The 23,420-nt window shown below is 42.2% G+C and overlaps 1 protein-coding gene across 2 annotated transcripts in view; it reads left to right on the top strand.

Annotated features, from left to right (window-relative positions):
* The window catches only part of LOC127577878 (uncharacterized), a 90,228-nt gene that overhangs the window by 22,852 nt on the left and 43,956 nt on the right, over positions 1–23,420 (top strand). The window contains exons 2-3 of one of the 2 annotated variants that reach the window (XM_052029514.1): positions 12,882–13,011; positions 14,056–14,185. In XM_052029514.1, coding sequence (XP_051885474.1) covers positions 12,882–13,011; positions 14,056–14,185 — 260 coding nt within the window. The remainder of the gene's footprint in view (positions 1–12,881; positions 13,012–14,055; positions 14,186–23,420) is intronic. The other variant, XM_052029515.1, reaches the window with a different exon arrangement.

The following is a 23,420-nucleotide window of genomic DNA, read 5'->3' as shown; positions in this document are numbered from 1 at the left end:
CTCCCGCACCATTATCGATTGGTCCTATATCAACCCGTGTCTCTCTTTTACTCCTTATATATTTAAAAAAACTCTTAGTATCCTTTCGAATGTTATCTGCCAATTTTCTTTCATAATTCATCTTTTCTTTCCTAATGACCTTCTTAGTTTCTTTCTGCAGGTTTTTAAAAGTTTCCCAGTCTTCTGTTTTCCCACTAAATTTTGCTTCCTTGTATGCTCTCCCTTTTGCTTTTATTTTAGCCTTCACCTCTCTTGTTATCCACATTTGTGCCTTTTTTCTATTCAAAACCTTTTTTTCTTGGAATATATCTATCCTGCATTTTCCTTATTTCTTGTAGAAATTCCATCCATTTCTGCTCTGCCGTCCCTCCAGCTAGCCTACTCTTCCAATCAATATGGGCCAGCTCCTCTTTCATGCCACTGTAATTTCCTTTGTTCCACTGAAATATCGATACACCAGTTATCAGCTTCTCCTTCTCAAATTTGAAACTGAATTCAATCATATTTACTGAGGAATTGTGAAAGGTATTGATCTGTAATCAATCTGCCCTTAGGACAGCCTATGACTTCATATTCAGTGTGGGACCATTGGCCACCTTAATGGCATGTTTATCACTACAGCAAGGACTAAGTTACGTAAAAACTAGGAGTGTACACTCCAAATTTTTGAGGGGTAAGTGGTGCTTTGATAAAAGCTGTTAATGGATACTGATAAAGTAAAAGGAGAGACACCGTTTCCACTGGTAAGGGAGATGAGGAATATGGTCTTAAAATTAGAGTCAGAGCTTTAAGGAATGAATTCAGGAAACAATTCTGTGGGCAAATAGTTAAGTGTATTCCCCTGAAAATGGCAGTTGATGTTAAATGAACAGTAACTCTGACACTGATGGATTTTAAATCATTTTGGGAAATGTGGCAAATATAGGTCAGTGGAATTCTATTATCTCAACAAATGGTAGAACAGGACCACCGGGTGCTGCCTATTCCAATCACCAAGGGATCCATCAACAAGTTACAACTGATGTTTTAAAATTAGAGATTTAATATTGAGCACTGATTGAATTCAAAGTCAGAAATAATTTGTTTCATTCTCTCCTGTCAGTCTTTTGGAGAGGCACCTGCCCATGCCAGTACTGACAGAACTAATGGCCACACAGCTCTTGTAGAGAGACAGCACTAAATTCACCTGGAGGACACCCTCCATTGTGTTGTCTGGTACTGATTGATAAGGACATTTCCCACTGCCTCCACTGTGCCAGCACAGCCTGTGAGTGTTTGAGGATCTGGTAGAAAGATCATAATCCACTAGGCCGCAGTGATCCCTGATCATCTGTATACTTCTGATATACTACTTACATCAACTACCTTAAAGTACTGGAGAGATACTATTAACAGTGTCTTCACAAAATCCTGTAAATCCACTGGCAGGATGTCACCTCAGCAATGAGGCTGCAATTCTACTCTACTATGTCTGCACATCTGAAAGCTCTGTGATGGAAAAAGGTCACTGGGAGGTGTTGGATTCGACTGTTTTAAGTAGTTTGTTTAACATGTATAGTGTTTAATACACCTCAAGTGACTGCACAAGGAATGGCCGCTTCCTAGCTTTGGTTCGTCCATCAGGTGAGTATGTGTTTTCCCATTGGTTGGTTTTGCCACAGTTATCTAATAGGTTTCCTGATTAGACTATTGTTAGCTAAGGAGTACCTCTTACCTCAGGTATAAAATGTGTTGTTGTTTTTGTTAATCTCTCTCTTGCTCCCTCCACCACCACCCCGCACCACCCCCCCACCCCACCCCCGGCCATAGCTCATCTTTAGTTCCTTTTGTCTCGACTCATCTCCCAGTAGTAAAGCTAGTGCCATGTGCTCTGTCACGATTTCCTTGTTTTAAAATTTTCCAATAAAATTTTGTGAAGTACTAAGTTGTTTTCAACTCATTCTTGGACTCCTGAAAGAACCTGCGGATTCGAAAATAACCGGATCCGACAGAGGGCAGACAGAATGATTCAAGGGTGTTCTCCAAGCCTCCTTAAAAAGAATATAACATCCCCACTAAGTTGTGGGAATTTCTGGCCCATGTCCACTCAAAATGAAGAGGAGACATTCAGGCTGGCACTGAAAATGTTGAGTCTCTCAGTTGGGAACACACAGAACCCCAGCGAGGAGTGCGGAAGAAGTGCAGCACCTCCCATGCTATCCACCAATCAGTAAAACACCTTCTGCCCCACCTGTGGCAGAGCCTGTAGATCCTACAACAGATCACCTCAGAACTGGAATGGAAACAACTCAGTCCTTAATCCTAAGGGACTGCCTAAAAGAGAGAACAGGTCTAGCAGTTCACAATATGGCATGCTGGAAGTGCTGTAGGCCATCGGCATCAGAAGAGTTATATTTCACCTCAATCTCTAACCTTGTAACTCAGCATGTCCCTCATTTTCACCATCAGGAAACCAACCCTGGTTCAATGAGGAATGTGGGGCATGAGCTGGTATATCTGGAACTGAGATAGCAACCTGGCAGTGGTACAGCACACAACTGTTATTCGTGAACAGCAAAACCAGTACGTAACAGACAGGGCTAAGTAACCCCATCACTAATTAATCGAATTGAAGCTGTGCAGTCCTGCCACATCTACCCTTGAATGGTACTGGACAATTAGACAACCAATGAGCTGAGGAGGTTATAAGATCATCCTCATTCTCAGCATTGGGGGAACTCCAGTGCTTGAGTGCCAAAGCAAGGCTTGAAGTATTTTCAACCATGTTCAGCCAGAAATGTCAGGCAGTTGATTTATTTTGGCCTCATCCTGAAGTTTCCCCTATTACAGAAGCCAATCTTCTGACAGGAAGGTGTCAGCTGGATGGAAGCTGTTGCTGCACTGCTATCAAGTGTCATTTATCTGTAAGCTGCCCACTGGTGCCCAGTTTTGTTTTGCCAAAACCAGTCAGTGCCAGACCTTGATCTAAACAAAGACCCAGTGTCTAAATTTCAGAGGTGAGAGGAGAGTGACTGTCCTCGACGTCAAGGCAGCAGTTGACCTAGTGATGGAACATGGAGCTTGAGTCTTTAAAGTCAATGAGAATCAGAAGGAAATTTCTCCACTGGTTGGAGTTATACCCAGTGCAAAGGGAGATGGTTGTGATCATCGGAGGTCCAACATCCCACCATTGGACATCATGGAAACAGTCCTCGTGGTTTGCTGGACCAAATTGTTTTCAACTTCTGTCCTGCATCATAGTGCATGACAAGCACTTACTGTGCATCCCTTGAGGAGGTGGTGATAGATCAGCTTCCTGAACCGCAGCAGTCTGTGTGGTGAAGGTATTCTCACAGTGCAGGAAGTGGGGTTGGAACTGAACATTCTGAAATCATCAATGAATATCCACACACTTTTAGCAATATCTTCCCACCCGCAGCCTCTTCCCCCTCCCAAGAAGGGGAAGGTCAGTTTGCACTTGAACTGCCCCTTCAAGGCGTGAACTGCCCCTTCAAGGCGCGCACTCTCCCGATGTGAGAAAGCATGACGTTGTTCCTAAACACCGGAATTTCCTGCCCAAGAACAACGGCTACATCAAAAATGCTGCAGAATTTTACAAAGGTGGCTTACCACTTATGTTCAGTTAAGCAGGCAGATGGCATCTCAGTTTAATGTCTCATCCAAAGCAGTATGGATGACCTCAGCACTGCATCAGAGTATCTGCCTTGAGTACCCCCTGAACTTCCTGGAATGGGACCTGAATCTACAGCCTTTGAACTCATGCTACCAACTGAAGCCCGGTTCATGCTCACCTAGTACTGCCCACCTACTTAATCAGTACCCATGAAGCCAGCAGGGCTGGGTTCTAATTTCTCCATTTGCGTTGAGGCAGTCATGAGGGAAAAAGAAAAGACCACGTGATTGTGCCGGTACAACCTCTTGATCTGGCTCTCTTGCAGGGCTTGGAGACAGATATAATAATCCTGAATTTCCGCCCTGATGATTACTTTTGTACATAACAAGGTCTAACATTTCCCCTGCCAAGATAAACTATCTGCTTCCATGCTGGTGGTGGCCACTTCAAAGTCAAAGCAAGGCGGCGCCTCTTTTTTTACTTCAACAAAGCTGCTGGATCACACACGCTACCTCGAGACCCTTCTCTGAAGGTCTTGTTTTCTGCCATGCTGTGCCTTTTGCTGATCCCTGTTATGCAGGTTTCTTGTCACTGGGTGTGCTGTGTATATGTTTTTTCCCCCTTTTTATGTGCAATAAATAAATGCCCAGACTGAAAGCCATACACCTTCCACGGCATGTATTTTAAATAACATGCACTGGCTTTCCTATGCCGTTCTTTCCATCTATATACCTGTTGGGTGATAGATTGAGCATTTATTCAATCATGTTAACTGTTAACACATTTCAAACCTCTCAAGGTCCCTGTTCTCTCCAATGTCAGAATGACATCTGAGGTGAGTGAAGTTAAGTGGTTTGGCCAGACTTCAGTGACAAAGGTTTCGAGTCCAGTTCCTGTCCCACAAGGAGGCAGAGCTCCATTACTTTGATTGGCAGAGGCTTGCATCTTTCTTTGTGTTTTTTTCCAGCAGAATAACATGTAAGGCTTCCTGCGATGCACAACACACATGAGATTGTATCTTATTTTCTGGTGGTGGGGGCTTTGGTAGCAGGGATGTGAGGTGTGGTGAGGGTAGAGAGGCTTACCAACAACTTGCATTTGTCTAGAGCCTTCTACAACTTGCAAATATCCCAAAGCAATTTGCAATTAAGCACTTCTCAAAGTACTTTTACTGTTCTAACTTAATTCAATAACCAGTGAGGCTGGTTAAAGGATTATTGGTGTCCAGGACATTAGAAGAAATCCTCTGCACTTCAAACCAGTGCCAAGAGACCTTCCAAGTCCTGTGGGAAGGGAGGCAGAGCCTTGGTTTTAATATTTCATCTGAAAGTTGACACTTGTGACAATGCAGTGCTCTCTCCATATGGCACTGTAGTGTCAGCCTAGATATTATGTGCAAGTTTCTGAAGTGGATTTGCACCAATGATCTTCTGACTGAGACAAAAATGCTAGCACAGTACAACCATGTTTTCAGTGATTAACCAAACAATATAGTTCTTTGGTAGTAGCAAGCTCACCAACCTTAAACTGTAGTTATCCTTTCAATCAGTGTTACAAATAATACACCATATGATTTTGTCTTCCAAAAAAAGTATCAGCATTGTACATTAGTTACAGTATATGCACTAAGGTTGCAGATACATAATCCAGTTACAGATTTAATCACAGCATGGATCCCCTCACTCTTCCAGACTTTCCCAGTGGTACAAGTGCACTCGCTATCTCCTTCGTATCTGCTCTGGGTGAGTCAATTTCCCAAGAATCCCTGAAATATCATTTTGACTGTGTCTCAAATGCAATTTGTATTTACTGCTGTTCCATGATGGACCATCTGGTGCTGGATATCTCTGCTCACTGTGAGGTCCATCCTCTCTGGCATCATATGTGAACAGCGCATGGTTTGAACAAACCCCTCTGCACCTGCCACTGATTTGTACCACACAACTCCTGGCCGCAGCTGATTCTGGATGAAGGATCTCAACCCGAAACGTTGACTGCCCATTTCCCTCCATAGATGCTACCTGACCCTCTGAGTTCCTCCAGCTTTTTGTGTGGCTCCAGATTCTAGCATCGGCAGTCTCTTGTGTCTCCGCAGTTCCTACTGCCACCACTTTGACACTCTTTATCCACCTGAAGACCAAGGAATAAACATTTCAGGTTGCACAAAGACACATTGTGTGCTTCAGGTGCACGGTGCAGTGGTGCAGCCCCTTCCACACTTGGCTCCTGTTACAATGAGGATGTCATGTTGGCTGTACAGTAGGGAATGCCCCGGCATATTTTATCCATCACAGCTTGAAAGACCCTTGGGGCATATTTGACTTGCTGTCAGCCTAGAGCCCCTTGAGAGTGTTGAGAGTCAAATGTCCTTGACTGGCCTAATCCATGCTCAACTGACAGTAGATGTGTGATATTTCTAGCTTGCTGAAGAATTAGTCTCCTCTCAGTTTCTCAGATGAGATGTTGGCAAAGGATCTTGCTCATAATCCACCATTTGGTTTAAGGTGACCTTTCCTTTACCTTCCCTTTACCTTCCCTGCATAATCTTGCCTGATTTAGGGAACACTACAAGTGGGGTTACCCACTCACTATGCTGGCCCTTAACCAGCACCCCAGTTTCTTTTATCTTGCACAGGTCCTCGTCCATCTAAGGGCATGTTCAGGGCAAGACCCTTAACAGTGTTGAAGAGCAGAGAGATCTTGGGATGCAAGTCCATGGCTCATTGAAAGTGGCTACACAGGTAGATAGGCTGGTCAAGAAGGCTTATGGAATGCTTGCTTTCATTAATCGAGGTATTGAGTATAGGAGTCAAGAAGTTATGATGCATCTCTATAGAACTCTGGTTAGGCCGCATTTAGAGTATCGCGTGCAATTCTGGTCACCTATAGGAAGGATGTCGAGGCTTTAGAGAGGGTGCAGAGGAGGTTTACTAGGATGCTGCCTGAATTAGAGGGCATGTGCTATCAGGAGAGGCTGGACAAACTTGGGCTCTTTTCTCTGGAGCAGCGCAGGCTGAAGGGTGATCTGTTGGAAGTGTATGAAATTATGAGGGGCATAGATAGGGTGGATAAGCAATATCTTTTTGCCATTATTGAACAATCCAATACCAGAGGACATGCATTTAAGGTGAGAGCGGGTAGGTTCAGAACAGACAGGCGGGGAATGTTTTCTACTCAGAGTGGTGGATGCCTGGAATGCGTTGCCTGATAGGGTGGTGGAGGCAAATTCACTGGAGGATTTTAAGAGGGGCTTGGATGGGCACATGAATGAGAGGAAAATGGAGGGATATGGGCATTCTGTAGGTAGAGGAGGGATTAGCTATGTCGGCACAACATTGTGGGCCGAAGGGCCTGTTCTGTGCTGTACTGTTCTATGTTCCATCTGTGGCTTAAGGACATTGAGCACTGCTCAAGGCTGGCAGTAGACGGGCTTAGCTGCCTGGCAGATGTGAATGTGGGCATCATGGCCAATGATACCACTTTATGAACCTTTGAATAGGTTGTCACACAGTATTATAAGTCCATTGAGTCCTGAATATACTGTGTGTACAGCTGAAGATCCAAGAAAAACTTTCTCAGCCAGTGACTGGCCAATAATATTGGTTGTTGCGTGTAGTTTGTACATACAATAGTAGCTGAATCCCATTCCTATTGTGACAAACTGCACATGTTATTTCTCTAAAGGTTTTCAAAGATCCCCAAAGGAATGTTACCATTGATCAGCAGTATCCTGGTGAACGTCGGATGAAATGTATCACATCCAACACTGAACCATGTACAGCCATGGTGACCTCAGCTTGTGACTGTTCACCATGAAGGTGGCCTTCACAGCAGGATGGTCTTCCTCTTTGCTGCAGAGTGTTGAATAGTTACCATTGTGTATGAACTCTTTGAGGCCTTGGATTAGCACTGTTGTATCTGGGCACCTCTGATACCTGCTACACCACTTTCCCTTCTAACATGTTCCCAGAGCATCAATTTTGGTTTTTGAACTCTCCTGCCAACCCTTCCTACACATTGCACTGTGTTTCCCTTTGTATTGGGTAGGAGAATGAGCTACTGTGAAGGAGCATTGTGCACCCCTGAACTTGTCCTGGCACCAAGACCATGGCTCCCTGTGCTTTGCATGCTGGTGATCCAGGGATCTCCCACTGACTTTATTTGTGTATCTTCTGGCATGCAGAGACTGAGCCTCTCTGCACACTGTGGGGAGCCAAACCCTCCCCACGTGTCCCTCAGTGCCATCTCCATAGACTTCACAATTCTGCTGGGGTTCCAAAATCCAGCTCTAGCCAATCAAGGAGTTCTAACTGAAACTGCTCATCTCTGAGACCACTGATGAAGTGGTCCCATAATGCATGGTTTGGAAACAGCCTAAATCAGTTCAGATACCATGGACTCTTAAGTGCAACAATGTCTGTCTCCCTCTGGTATTGTGTTGTGGTGGCATATAAAGCACTCAGTCCAGGAAAATATCTGATTATTGTGATGATTGGATCTTAACTGAAGCTGCAAGCACAGTTCAATAACTTTGCCCATGATTAACCATGTGACATTGCCCTCAAGATAGTTGTAAGCCCATCAACCTTACAGCAGCAGTCATGCCCGCAAATAATGTTAAAATCCAATGAACCTATATATAAAATCCACTAAATTTTGGCTTTTCATTATCCTTGTCATATTCTTACAGACACAAAGTGTGGATAACGTGAACATTAGTGATGTGGATAGTGAGGAATGTAGCTCAGGTGGAAAGTTTGGGTGGGGTGTTGGCAGATGAAATTTAATCCTGACAAGTGCAAGGTGCTGCATTTTGGGAAATCAAATAGGGATAGGAAATATACAGTGAATGGAAGGGCAAGAAAGAATGCATATGAACAGAGCGATCTTGGGGTTCAAGTCTACAGTTCCTTGAAAGTGGCACCACGGTTTGATAGGGTGTGGTGAAGAAGGCATATGGCACGCTTGCCTCCACAGACCAGTGCATAGAATATAAAAGTCGGGAAGATATGTTGAAATGTTATAAAACATTGGTTAGACTTCACTTGGAGTATTGTGTGCAGTTCTGGAAAAATGTGTTGGAGAGAACACAGAGAAGATTCACCAGGATGTTGCTGGGACTGGAGGACTTTAGTTACAGGGAGAGATTAGATAGGTTGGAGTGAAAGAGGCTGAGGGGTGACTTTATATATAAAATTCTGATTATCTACCATCAATACCTCTCATAATCTTTTCCCATGGTTGTGATATCAGAAACAAGAGGGCATAGGTTGAATGTGAGAGCAAGGAGTTTTAAAGGGGATTTGAGGGGTAAAATTTTTTTTTATAACAGTTGCTAACAATTGTTGTAATAGATAAGGTGTAGAGTCTCCAGTCAGGTTGTTGACCCAGCAAACAAGTACCTCAGGTTAGGTACCTTCTGAAGAACAAGCTGCTGATGTTGGTGCCCTTCGAACAGTGAAATCTGGGAAGGTTACAAGGAAGCCATAACAGCAGAAGCAACCAGAGACACAAACAATTTAACAAAACAAGAAGTGGCCTAGAAAATTTTTTTTTTTACACAATCAGAAGTCATGTTCTGGATAATGTAAGCAGGTGCAAATATGGCATGCAAAGGAGAATTAGATAAATGCTTTAAAGGAAAAAAAGGACAAGATTGTGAACAAAGGATAGAAAAGCGGGGTATTGATGGCATTGCTTCACCAAGCAATCAACCCAGGAGTGATGTGACGAATAGCTGCCCTCTGTGCTGTGTGAGTCTCTGGTGAACTGGGTGGAAAAGAACGAGTGAAGAGCTGCACCGTTGCTGGGAAGGCAAAGGTGCCTGTTATTTATACTGTGATGCCAAATCCTTTACATTATTGTCTCTATCTATCAACACTAAAATCTTGTTGTGCACTTTTTTACATTCCATTGACTTTCCCTTATTCAATCCTTGGCGTCAATAGTCACCACATTTGAACACTTTTTGATTCTCTTGTTACCTCTCTTTCTCTTGCTGTCTTTCTCCTATCCTGAAGATCCACTTCCAAATGCTCCTGAGTGTAAAACACTATGATGCTGGAGGAACTGATGCTGAGTTCCTCCAGCATCATAGTGTCTTTCATCTCGATTCCAGCATCTGCAGTCCTTTGTTTCTCTACACTCCTGAGTGTGACAGCAGGTTCTCCATCTTCCACCTCTTGATCAGTGCCTCCAACCTCCCTTGTAAAGCAGCTTGGGATGTGAAAGGTTCCATAGAAGCACAAGTTTTCACTGCTGTTTCCAATGAAGACTTTGGAGAACAATGTTGTCACCTCTTTGGTTTTTGGCAGGTAAGTAAAGAAAGGCTTGCTAGCTACTTGTCTAAGGAGACCCTGGCTCTTTAAGACCATGTTTTATTTTGTCAAAAAATATACATAAGCCTTTATTTTGATCGCTCTAACTGCACTAAGTTCAAAAAGGCACTTTGTCTGTTTTGAAGCAGTTGCCAATGCAAATCCTCTGCTGCTGAACTGAAACACAATTATATTTAATTTGGCTTGAAGTGTTTTTGCTGCGATATCAATCCACATTACAGTAAATTCAGTCAATAACAATGTAAAATCCATTTCAGGTATTTACATCCCAAGTGCCTGCTTGATCTCAGCTTATCTACTCTATTTTTGTTTTCTTCCCCAGGTGATCAGTATGGTCTTGAGCCTTTGAGGTAAAACTGGCATATTTTCTAATCTGTAACAAAACTTTAAAGGAATTAATGAATGACCCGGCAACCCACTCCAAAGACAGCCTCATAATCCCCTACTACTAGTCATGCGATCTGATATCATGTATTTACTTAATCAGAAACACTTGTAATATGCACTCATTGACGTCACTTGGCTGTGTTTTTCAGTGCATAAAACCAAGGTGGATTGTAGACTGGAAATTCTGGGAATAATAAACTTTCAGTGCAGAAAATCTGATTTGTTCTTACAGTGTTACAAAAAGTAAATATATCTAGGACCAGTTCAGTCAGATATTCTGCATAAATGACCTTAGTTTTGTTTCTTCTAATGGATCCCTTTTGCTCATTTTTCCATAAGAAGCAGCTCTCCAGGTAGAGTAAACAAGTTGCAAAGAAAGATCCCTTTAAACCCATCTGCTGGTATTCCAGAATGGTTTGTCACTAACATGAAACTACAATAGGTTTGCCACCTTTTAGGAAGTCCAAACATGATTACAAAAAAAAAATGTCCCAGCCATTTTTGCTTCTCCAAGTCTCTCTCAATCCTGATTTGGAATATGTCACAACTCCTTCATCGTCTCTGGGTCCAAGTCCTGGAACCCCCTACAAAACAGCACTGTAGGACTCCCTTCTCCAGGACCGCAGCAGGTTGATGACTCAGCACCATCTTCTCAAGGGTAATTAGGGATGAGCAATAAATGCTGGCCTTGTCCACATTTCAAAGAACTCATACATTAAAAAAAACACCTGTTTAACAGGTAACCACGTCATTAGAACATCGTTGATTCTGGGAGTTGATCGGGTACAAGTTTGCTGCCACGTTTCTTGAAAAGAAACAAAGACTATACTTCAATAGTGTTCCGGTGGCTGTAAAGTTCATGAAAAGGCCTTATGGTAGTAAAAAGAATTATGTAAAAGTTCTGCACATGTACAAATGTCTATAATGTTGATTTGCATTTTGACATCTATTCTGAATACAAACCATGCCAGCTAAACCTTCTGCATTTCCAAATGGTCAGTAAGTTCTTCAGAGTGGCTGAGCCACACAGACGAGGAATACCTCGGGTATAATTGCTGGGGTATCTGGGACAAGCGGGGCCAGATTAAGTGTGCTTGCTTGGGTGTTGAATGAAGGCAACTTAATGTTCGGCCACACTGCCTCAAGATGCAAATGTAGCTAATGGTCACATCAGTGAAATAATGAAGCCTGTATAGCTAAAGTGAAACCGTATCTCAAGTAGAATCAATAGCTTTAGTAGAGAAATTGGAAGGAAAAAAAACTAAATTTCATGTAATCTGACAGGGAGCAAGTGCAACAACTGAGTTTGATCATTCTTAAGCTGTAATTTTGCAACAGAAATTAGGCACATTAAATTTTTGGTACGTAGTGGGACAATCCAGCACTTGAAAGGTGAGCCCAGAGTCAGCCTGTTATTAAAGTCAAGGCACAACAAGAGACAACTTGCTGATACCATAGAGGTGCTCAGAGCTGTGAATGGTGGCCCTGGTGGGGCAGTTAATGGGATGGCAGAGGAGAGAGGATGACTTGTACTTCTGCAAGTGCTGACTAAAAGCTGGACCATGTGGAACAAATTCAGACAGGTTTTTGGCCCAACAGGCTGGAGTGGAATATTGCAGCCTCTAGTGGATACATGGATTCACTTGCCATCTTGGTTAAGCCGTAGGTGGATACATAAAGCTGAGTTGTCTATGGAACTATAAGTTGGCCAGAATTTGAGCAAGTCTAGTGTGACAGTTGCTGATCTTCTATACAATGTAAGGGCTTTAGGCTATCCTAACCCATTCTTTTTCCCAGAACGAGTGAAAATCAAGCAAGCAAAGTTGTGTTTTATCCCCTGCATGATGGACAAAACGTGAAAGAAGACCAAGCACACTTCTGTCTTCCCCAAACTGAAAATAACACTTCATATCACCCTTTGTGGATACAACATAGATAGGTATGGTCAATAAGGTACATAAGTACACTGTTATTATGGCCCATTGCTTGGGTGATTATGGGTGGTGGATGGTATGATAAGGAAAATTAGGGGCAAAAAGGAGAATGATTCAATGTGGGGCTAAAGAGATATGTTCCTACCAATTCCACAACAAAGAGCTGACACCTACATTCCTGTTGTTCCCTGGAGCTAGTTTTCTTGGGTGCAGTCCAACAGAGTGTCAATGTTCACCACAGCATATGAGTCTCGGAGAGGGGAGCACAAGCAGGTACAACCCCCTTTGTATGCAAAAGGGCTTTGGTCAGCTTCAGGTCTCATTGAAAAGTTGATCGACAAGTGCTTATTTACATCTAGGAGGTTTGATCAAACTGAATAACCTGCTTTTAAGAATCATTAAGTTGTTTGAGGAACGTTTTCAAGTATGCCAGTGGCCTGAGGTTTCCCTGGACTCAACACACTGCAGATCTTCAGTCACTTGGTGCTTGGAATGCATTCTCTTATGGCATTGAATCAAATAATGTCAAACAAATTTGGAGAAATTTATTTCAGTGACACTGTTTTCTTCAACAGATGCCGTAAGTCCGATTCTTTGTTGTTGTTGCAGTGCATGCATTGGGCAAACACATCCAGCACCGTAAGGCTGAAAGAGTCTGTGAATTCGACAGTCATTTTTACAGTGGAAGAGCAAGGCATACAGCTCGCTTTCTGCTGGCACTGTTCCTGTATCCAGACAGGTGAGTTTGAGATCCCACAGAGCTATAGCATGAGCGAGCCTGTGAAATCGACTTGGGGCTGGATATTGCTTTCCTTGAAAAAGCCGGTCACTCACATCTGGACTCCCCCAGAAGCTGCTGAAACCTCTTTGTGTTTATCCAAAGTGGGGAACATTGCACTTCCAGTCAAGAAAGAAAAGGTTTCTGTATCCTGCCTGACACTTTGAGGATTTTAGACATGAAGCAAACAAAGTTAACAAGTTATGTGAGTTGAAATAGGGCTTACTGTAAATAACCAGCAAGCCAGTCAGCTTCTATAGAGAAAGGTACAGATGTGTTATTTGACTGGAACAACCAGCTCTTCACACAACTCATTGGTAGGGAACAGTGCTTCTAAAGTGACATTTTTGACCTGAAGAGCATGCTCCTAAATTTGAAAGGATCTCAACCATCATTACCATCCAGACAGCTTGCTGTAAACTTCCGGCAATTTTTGTTTTCACATTTCCACTGCTTGTGTTTTTATTTCTCACAAATTTCTTCAGCTGATTTTGATGAGGATAAGAGCCCTTTATTTAACATTGATAACAAGAAATTGTTGAAGGCAGCTTTAGTTTGCCTTTCGAAGGCTACGTCAAAGTTCTATGAAATGCTTGCCTTTGGTTGGAGAACAGCAGAGCTGAACCTAGTCAGGCACCTCCAACCCCAGCTTGCTGAGTAAAAACAGCTCACTTCATCCAGGCCGTTACTCAAGAGCAGCATTGTTCTACAGGGTTTAGCACTTGTGGGATTAATAAAGGCTTATGCACATCTGCGAGGTTTGATCAAATGGAATAACCTGCTTCTAAGAAACATTAAATTATTTGAGGAAATTTTTCAAGTATGCCAGTGGCCTGAGGTTTCCCTGGACTCAACACACTGCAGATCTTCAGTCATTTGGTGCTTGGAATGCATTCAGTTATGGCATTGAATCAAATAATGTCACACATATTTGGAGAAATTTATTTCAGTGACACTGTTTTCTTCAACAGGTGCCGTAAGTCCGATTCTTTGTTGTTGTTGCAGTGCACGCATTGGGCAAACACATCCAGCACCTTAAGGCTGAAAGGGTCTGTGAATTCGACAGTCATTTTTACAGTGGAAGAGCAAGGCACACAGCTCGCTTTCTGCTGGCACTGTTCCTGTATCCAGACGGGTGAGTTTGGGATCCCACAGAGCTATAGCATGAGCAAGCCTGTGAAACCGACATGGGGCTAATATTGCTTTCCCTGAAAATGTAAGTCAGTAACATTTGATCTTCTGCTAAGGTTAAAACCTTCCCTGTAGTGGCCTGTGGTGGTTATTTTGGTGCAGATTGCTGCAGCAATGCACTGTGTGTTGGTGTGTGTGTGTTTGTGTGTGCTTATGTTTGCATATAATAAATATGCACCACAAAACAGGATCCTTTAAAAGGGCCTGTGTCCCCAAGTCTCTCCTAACCTCCCTGGTACTAAGGTTTTACTTGTAAGTGTGCTTACAACATAATATTATTATCCTGTACAGATCATTTACCCTACATTGGGAAATACCTGCAACCAAAATCTTCATTATTTAGGGTATGTTGATTCTTCAATACAGTTACAAAGGGTTACCAGTCCTAGATGGACATATTCCTGGAGGTGTCATCATACAAATTCCCATCCGCACCTGTGACCCTCACTCCCATTCCCCAATCCCACCCACACCTGCTGGACAGACAGCATTCTTCCCAGTCTCCTGTATTTTGCTGACTATTGAGCAAGTTTGCACAAAGGATTTTGTATATTGCTAGCAACAGAATCTAGGAGATAAATCTTTAATTCCTGGAGATCAGAAGACATTCATAGAGGACTTGTCACCTTGCAGTTGCATGGGAACTGAGCAGCTAATGAGCTCTGAGGGGCCATTATTTATGTACAAGCATTGACAATGAGAGGTGGCAGTTTACCTGATCTAAAACCTCAGCCTTTAGATGGGGATGAGGATCCCTGCTTCATCTTCTCCACCGAGATCCAATTTCACATTGAAACACTAATTCAGTACATTCTGGGGATGGAACTTTAAAGAAGAAATAGTTTTTTTGCTCACTCATGGTTTTTTTGACTTCACTGCCAAGAAAAACGTCTATTGTCCATCGTAGGCTGCCCCTGAATTAAGTGCCTTGTTGGGCTAAGTAGTCGTAACCCATGCTGGGTCTTATCCCATTTGCTGTTCATGAAACTTTGTTGTTTGCCACTCACTGCTGCATTCATCTGCATTAGAGATGTTTCACTTCAAAACCAATCAGTGCTTGCAAGGTTCAATGACTTACTACCTTGTTATTCCAGATTTATTTAATCAACTGCATTTAATTTCCTCAGCTGCCATTTGAACTGGCATCTCATTTACCACAACGCTACCGTACACTGAATAATGGTTACACTTATTATTAGCATTTCACTTCATAAAACTTCACAAACAGCTGATCAGTTTAATGTGGAGCACCTGTTATTGCAGGCAAGTGCAGCAGCGAAGGGCCCATAACAACGTTTCGAGAACAACCAAAGGGGTTAAATCTGTAACAGGCAACTGGCACAATCCCAGGTGCAGGAGTACGTGCTAAGGGATGCACTGATGCTTGGGGCAGCTGTACCAAAAGCTTTGTGAGGAAGGACCACAATCTAAGGTCCTGCTGCATCTGGGCACCAATGGGCTGGGTCCTGTGTAACAACCCCTCAAACATTTCATGGGTGTATCATTTAAGGAAGAAACTTGAGTGGCATTGATGCATTATAAAAGCATGTATTGATTTGATTTCCTGGGAAATTGTTTAGGTATAGACTGGATTTATTCATGGCTGGGTGTATGTGTGGAGGTGTGTGGGAAAAGGACAGACTTCAAATATTTGAGCTAAAGAAACATAGCAGAAAAAAGGAGGCTTACAATAGACATTAGGTTTATTATGCTGTAGACAGCGGAGCTGAATAGAATGGAAGGAACTTAGAAAGGAAATGAAAGACGGATAAATAGATTACCAGGTGCAATCGCATTGGGTGACACAGTGGCACAGCTAGTGGAGGCACTGCCTCACAGTGCCAGTGACTTGGTTCAATCCTGACCTCCGGTGCTGTCTTTGTAGGTCATTGTGACCGCGTGGGTTTCCTCTGGGTGCAGTGGTTTCCTCACATATAGAAAGACATGTGGGTTGGAAGGTTAAATGGCCACTGTAAATTGCTCTGAGTGTGTGGTAGAATCTGTGGGGAGATGATGGGTCTGTGGGGAGAATAAAATGGGTTTAGAGTAAGAGAGGTGTAAAGTGAGTGCTTGATGGTTAGTACTGAACATGGGCCGAAGGGTCTCTTTCTGTTCCTTAACACTCTATATCTATAAGATCATACTAAAATGTGTTTCAGAGCATCTAGCTGAAAGGGGTAGGTAAAGGAAGGATGAGACCACATAAAGACCTTGAATGAGATGGATGGCATGGCACTGGTAACATAAGAATACTTTGCAACTGCTTTTATAGGTAATTGCTAATGTAGTAAAGGAGGAGAACAGAGAAATATTGGATGGGATTAAAATATTGATAAATCATCATCAATAGATTGTCAGTGTACAATCTGGCATGGAGAAGATACTGCCTGGGACGTTTAAGGAATCGAAGGTGCGAATTGCAGAGGTTCCAGCTGCAGCTTTCAATCCTCCTTGGACAAGATAGAGGCAGGAAGCTAAAGGGTTATAAACAACGGGGAATAAATGTGGCAACTACAGGCCAGTCAGCCAACCCAAGGTGGAGAAACTTTCAGAGCTTGAGAGGGTTGTGGGAATGGAAGGGTGATGGTGGGGTACACCTAGTGGATTAGTAGTAAATTGGGGCTGGATATTTAGTTGAATGCAGGGAAGTAAAAGGACTGCTCCAAAGCACCCAACATCATGGTTTGGCTGAGGTGGATCTGACCGTGTGCAATAACTTGGACTCAGCACGATTATTAACACAGGCTGGTGGGATTTACCCACCCACCTGTACCATCAGCCACCTCCTGACCCTCTGTTGAAGAGTCTATGATTCCCACATCACCCATCTCAGAACTCACAGCACTGGATTGGAAGCAAGACATCCTTGATCCTGAGGGACTGGCTGAGAAAGAGAGGTGGGCTAGAAAGACATAATTTCAGATGGGGGCAATTTCACAGGACTACCTTTTGAATTTAATGTTTCCCAGGATTCAGAAAAGTGACCATCAACAAAAGAGGGGAGTTGCAGGTCCATTTCCTGGGGTTTTTTTAAACGTCAGGAACCCTGAATTCATCCAATGCACGATGCTTGCAGCTGTCGGGTGAACTCCTACCTGTAAACGTTTAACTGAGAGTTCTTGTCATGGAGAAGTCTGGAGACTAACAGAGAGCAGCAAGGTCAGAGATGTGTTGCGCATAGTTTTTAAGAGTTATTAGAAGAGAAAGAGAACTCTATCCACTGCAGAAACAGTGGGGTCTGGTGGGATCTGCTGGTGTCCAACAGTAAGGCATACAGCAAAGAAAAGACCAAGGAATGCTTCTTATAGAATAGATTCATAGTATCATACAGCATAAAATCAGGCCCTTTGGCTCAACAAGTCTGTGCAACCATCAAGCACCCATTTACTATAATTCCACTTTAATTCTCCACACAACCCCAACAACTACCCCTACATTGTACCACTCACATATTAGGGGCAACTTACAGAGGCCAAGTAACCTAACAAGCTACATGTCTTTGTGATGTTGGAGAAAATGTAAACTCCACACAGCCAGCACCCAAGGCTAGGATTGAACCCCGGTTGCTGGAGCTGTGAGGAAGCAGTTCTGCTAGCTGCACTGCTGAGTGTTTGTAGTCACAGAATCAACGCACAGTGAAGGGCCACAAATGCCTTGATCCAGGAAGAGCAGTGCTGAGGTTAACACATCAGCTGATCACGGATATCTGTAGCTTCCAGTTGGACAATTTAATAAACCTGGGCCTCAATTACATGAGTTGTGAAGGTCATCATGGCACTAATTGCTTCTTGAGAAACTGTATTAGGTCAGTATCACTCAATAAGACCTTAGTATCTGGGGTTTAAAAAAAATACAAAAATCTGAGAGAAGAAATTTCTCTTCACCTCAGTCTTCTGAGGCTGACCCCTTATCCTGAGGTTCAGTCTGCTGGTTCATGGGTCTCCCACCAGGGGAAACATCCTCTCAGGATCTACTCTGTCAAGTACCCTCGAAATCTGGTATGTTTCACCTTTCATGAGTGTTGGGTCCATTCTGCACTATCTTTTCTCATAAGACAGCCCTTTCATTTTCAGGAATCAATCCTGTAAACATTCCCTGCACCGATACCAAAATAAATACATCATTCCTTAAATAAGGGGACCCTGGGCACTTATTCTGCAGACTTATAGATGGAACAGATTATGAAACTGTACTTAATCATACACAGTCACAATAGTGAAAGGAATTTATTTCAGAAGTGGGCTATTTCACAACAGCTTTCTCTTATACCTCTCCTTCTCTAGGTGCCATGTGTTGCATGGGTTCAGTGAAGGTGGAGAAACAGGTTGTTCAGATCATTGCTCTGACCACTGACACACTTTAAGCTTACCCCATTTGAGGTAGGGCACTGAGAATCATTCTAAATACAGCCCTGCCTGTTCTTATGTAAGGGCATTCAGGAGAGGAGATGGTATGTTAAGTACTAGCTGAAGGTAGATGGTAGGGGCTGGAGAAATAGGTACGTCATTGAAGCTTTGGAGTGGAGTTCTGACATCCATGAATTCTTTTAGTATCATTCTTCTTCTGGGCTACTTCATGCCTTACCAGCTTGTTAGAGATCAGTGTTGTTCTGTAAAGTCATCCGAGTAATTGACTAGAAACTTCAAAGGGATGAACTTTGGAGGCAGAGAGTAGTGAGCTGATGCACTGCATAGTGTGTTTAGTGCCATGTATCAGTGATGAAATTTTAGGATGTTACCTGTTGCCTGATATTGGTAATCGAGTCTTCACGTTCTTGGTTGGAGATTGAGTGGACTGAGTTGAGTTTCCCACTTCTTCTAGTAGCTTTGTGGTTTTTTTTGTCTTCAAATGTATATATAACTCTCCTTTGAAAGCTACAGTTGAATCTGCATGCTCCACATTTTCAAGGAGTGTCTTCCAGGGCATTAACAAAAGCTTTACCTCATGTCAATCTGGATGTTTAACAATTCACTTTATTTCTGTGTCCTCTGGTCTTTTAACGTAAGAAACATGAGCAGGAGTAGGCCATCCAGCCCCTAGTCTCTGCTCCACCATTCAATAAAATCGTGGCTGATCTTTTACCTCAGCGCCACTTTCCTGCACCAACCCCACATCTTTAATATCTAAACCCTCTCTGTCTTGAAAATTCTTAGCGAGTGAGCTTCCACTGCCCTCTTGGGTAGAGATTTTCAAAGATTCACTTCCCTCTGGGTGAAGAAATTGCTTCTCATTTCAGTTTTAAATAGCCAACCCCTTATTTTGAGATTGTGACCTCTGGTCTTGACACCCCAGCCGTGGAAAACATCAAATCCACATCTACCCTGTCAAGTCCCTTAAGGATTTTGTGTGTTTCCATGAGATCACCTCTCATTCTTTTAAGCTCAAGGGACTGTAGCTCCAGCATACTTAAGTTCTCAAATGACAAACTCACCATTCCTAGAATCAATCTGGTGAACAAACTTTACTAATAAACAATTTGCCTGTGAGAACTACTCATCCTATCTAATCTCATTCAAATTTTGAACACTTCTATTGAGCCTATGTCCCGAGCCTATGACACTTCTGGGTTTTGTCCAAGAAATTTCACCTACCCCCAACTCCTTTTCATATTACCAACAGGGTCATTAATCTAGAGCAAAATGAATAAATAGTTGGAAAATTATAGGTTAGTAAATGTAAGCAGATATGTTAAAAGTTTGAATAAACTTGATTGGCTTTGATGAAGTAATGGAGAAAGTTGATGAAGTTTATGTGCTAGAAGTAGTGTGTATATGGATTTTCAAAAGGCCTTTGATAAAGTGCCACATAAAAGAAACATTATCAGATTTGAAACCTGTGCTATTATGGGGACAGTTGCTGTGAGGATACAGAATTGGCTAAGAGGCAGAGAATGGTGACGAACTTCTTGTTTATGGACTTGAGGAAGTTAGTTCACTGCCAATCAAGTTATGTCGGGAATTATAGCAATAACTTGGCTTTGTTATACTGGATCATAATTTCAAATTTTACATAAGACTTGAGTTTTGAGAGGGGATAAAGAGGTAGAGATCTGACAGATGAAATTTAATGTGGAGAAGTGCAAAGTGATTGATTTTGGTTGGGATGATGAAAAAACCCCGTTGTAAACTAAACAGAACAATTGTATAGGGGGTGGAGGAACTGAGAGCTAGGAATGTATGTACTCAAATCTTCCAAGGTGGCAGAAGAAGTTGAGAAGGTTGTTAAAAAAGCATATGGGATTCTTGGCATTTTAAGTAGAGACATACGGTACAAAAGTAATGAATTTTGGCTGTATCTTTGTAAACACTGGCTAGGCCCCAGCTTGGAGTATTTTGTCCAATTCTAGGCACCACATTTAAGGAAGAGTTTTAAATGCTGAGGTTGCAAAGGAGAGTGACTGGAATAGTACCTGGACAAAAAGAAAAAGTAGAATGGTTCCAGGAATGAGAGTTTTCAGCCATAAAGTTAGATTGGAGGAGATGGGGTTGTTTTCTGTGCAGTAACGGAGGTTGAGAGGAGATTTATAGAAGTGTACAAGATCATGACTGGGTTAAATAGGGTAAAGACAAGGAAGCTGTTGCTTGTGTTTCAAGGATGATGGGTTCAGATTTACCAATTTGGGTAAATGGTACAGGGAGGAAATGGGGATTAACTTTTTTAAATTACTGTATAATCTAGAATTCACTGCTTGTGAGTGTGGTGCAAACACTCAGGGCTTTCAAAGAGACGTGGATCGGCACTTGAGAGAAAGTAATTTATAGGGCTTTGGGGAAGGAATGAGAGAGTGAGATGACTGGATTGCCCTTGCAACTAGCAGAGATTCAATGAGAATAGTGTGCCGTAATAATTCCATGATCCTGTGAAACTACGGAAAACTTAAAAAAAAAATTATTCACTCTTTGAGATCTGGACATTGGTTACAAAACCAGCATTTATTGCCCATCCCTAAATGCCCTAAGAAAGTGGTGAGCTGCCTCCTTGAACCACTACTGTCCTCATGGTGAAGGTCCCCCACTGTGCTGGTGAGACTACCTGGGATTAGTGTGGATGAGTGCTTGATGGTCGTCTTGGGCTTGGTGGGCCAAAGGGCCGAATGATTATATGACAATACCAAACCTTTCCCCAAAAGACTTAACCTTCATCTGTCTGGTTTAATAAACTTCTACTGATGAATCATCCAATCATCGCTTCAACCCACTATACAGTTTCAGTCCGGTCACCATTACAGTGATCGATACTCTGGAGGCAAGTACTAGTGAATGCAACTGATCCTCCAACGCTAGACTGGCATCATTCCCCCAGTGTCTTTGGAAACCAATGATTGTGTAGTTATATAATACAGTATCACTGGCATGATTCCAAATGACACTCCACAGAAACAAAATGTATTGTCAAAAATTATTCTTTTGTTCTGTTTGATATAAAATTTTCAGTAATCTATATAATGAAGGAAGTGAACTATTCTTGGATGTTAAAAATACTGTTCAGAAATGAGGATAAAATGAGAATGAATTTTTGGGGACGGATGACTGGAAAAAAACTTATGCCAAATTTCCTTCATTATAAACATATAGATTATAAATCCAAAGACCCTAGTATATGTGATTTTGTATCATCTCTTGACTATAACACCATTATAAAGTGATTTTAAAAAATGTTTTAAATAGAACGAGCATGTTCAATGACAAAGAAAAACCATTGGGAATTGCAAAAAGGCAACAACAAAAATTCAAGCTGGATGAAACAAAAATGTCTCGATAGGAGGAACCCTTGTACTTGTTTGCATAAGAATGTTGACCTGAATTCCTTCAGGGCATGAGGGACTGACCCAGAAAAAAAAAGCAGAGATGGGATAATTAGAGACTGCGGTGACATACTACAGGCACAGCAAGTAGAGTAAACATAAATATTTCAGACTAGAGCAGGGTACCTGTATATCTGAAAAGCACATTAATATTAAGCTCGCAGAATTTCCTGAAAATCTAATTGAAAATCAAATTTAGAGACTGCTGTGTAAGCAGACTTACCCAAGTTGACCTTAGGTAAACATATCCCTGCTATTCCCACAAATGATCACTCTAAATGTTTAAATAGTGAGTAAATCCTTACAATGTTGTGGCTTTGAGGAGGGGTGCTGGTTGGTGGTGGTCTTTTTTTGTGGTAGTCAGCATCTTGGAAAATGTCACATCCTGAATTTCAATAAGAAAACAAAAAAAGGGAGCATTCACTGCAGTTGCCAAAGAAATACCAGGATTGCAGTCACCATGAAATCAGAAAGTGGATGCCAAATATATGCCTCTGATGTTAGTTGATGCTAAGAGCAGAAGAAGCTTTAAATATGGAATAACGATGAATTATGTCGGATGAAGAGCACAATGGACACAAAGCTGAGAGATTCCCTGTTGTTGTCCCAATATTCCTATAAGAACCAGCACATTCCATTGTTACCCGTGGCCTCTCTGCTGACACCAGTGAGGAAGTGGTGAATGTTTGCCTGTGACCACTGAATTGGAATCATGACCTTACTTACACTTTATGGATGTGTTTTTCTTGCACTGTGAGCTTTTGACCTCCGTTGCTATAAACAGCCCTGTGTACTGCAAAATCGGATCCAAAAGTCCTTAAGTTGCTTTGGGTTTTAGTATGAAAATATTGACCTTAGTGTAAAAACAAAATTCACCTAAAATGATTTTTTTGTCCATTAGCTGGGTGAATTTGAGCCAATGCTGTTGCAAAGCTCACTGAACAGCAATTGGGTTGGACAACAAATCAAATGAATTCACTGGGAGAGGTTTACAGCCTGTAGTTGTATTATTTCTGTGTTACTTTCCCTCGTTGAGAAATATTAATGGTTTGGATCATGAGATGCTAATTTATTCAGTCATGTCAAAGTGATTGGGGTATTGCACAAAGGACCTTTCAGTTTGTTTCAGTATTCTATTAGTTTCAGAGCAAGGGCTGTGATGATGTAGGAACTCACGGAATGGTAAGGATCAAGTCATTGGCTGATGCAGTGAACCCACTAGATCCTGGATTTGAATCCAGCTCCTTTTGATGGGGCAAAAAAATTACTGCCTGGCTTTAAATCTCCCATGTGAAATGTGTTTATGTTGTCATAGCTTGGTTCCCACGACAAGCCTACAGTGTATAACTAATTTAGCATTAATTGATATGCATAG

Source organism: Pristis pectinata, chromosome 14 (assembly GCF_009764475.1).
Source record: "Pristis pectinata isolate sPriPec2 chromosome 14, sPriPec2.1.pri, whole genome shotgun sequence".
Taxonomy (NCBI): Eukaryota; Metazoa; Chordata; class Chondrichthyes; order Rhinopristiformes; family Pristidae; genus Pristis; species Pristis pectinata.
The sequence above is the reverse complement of the archived record's forward strand: the minus strand, read 5'-3'. Positions and strand labels throughout refer to the sequence as shown.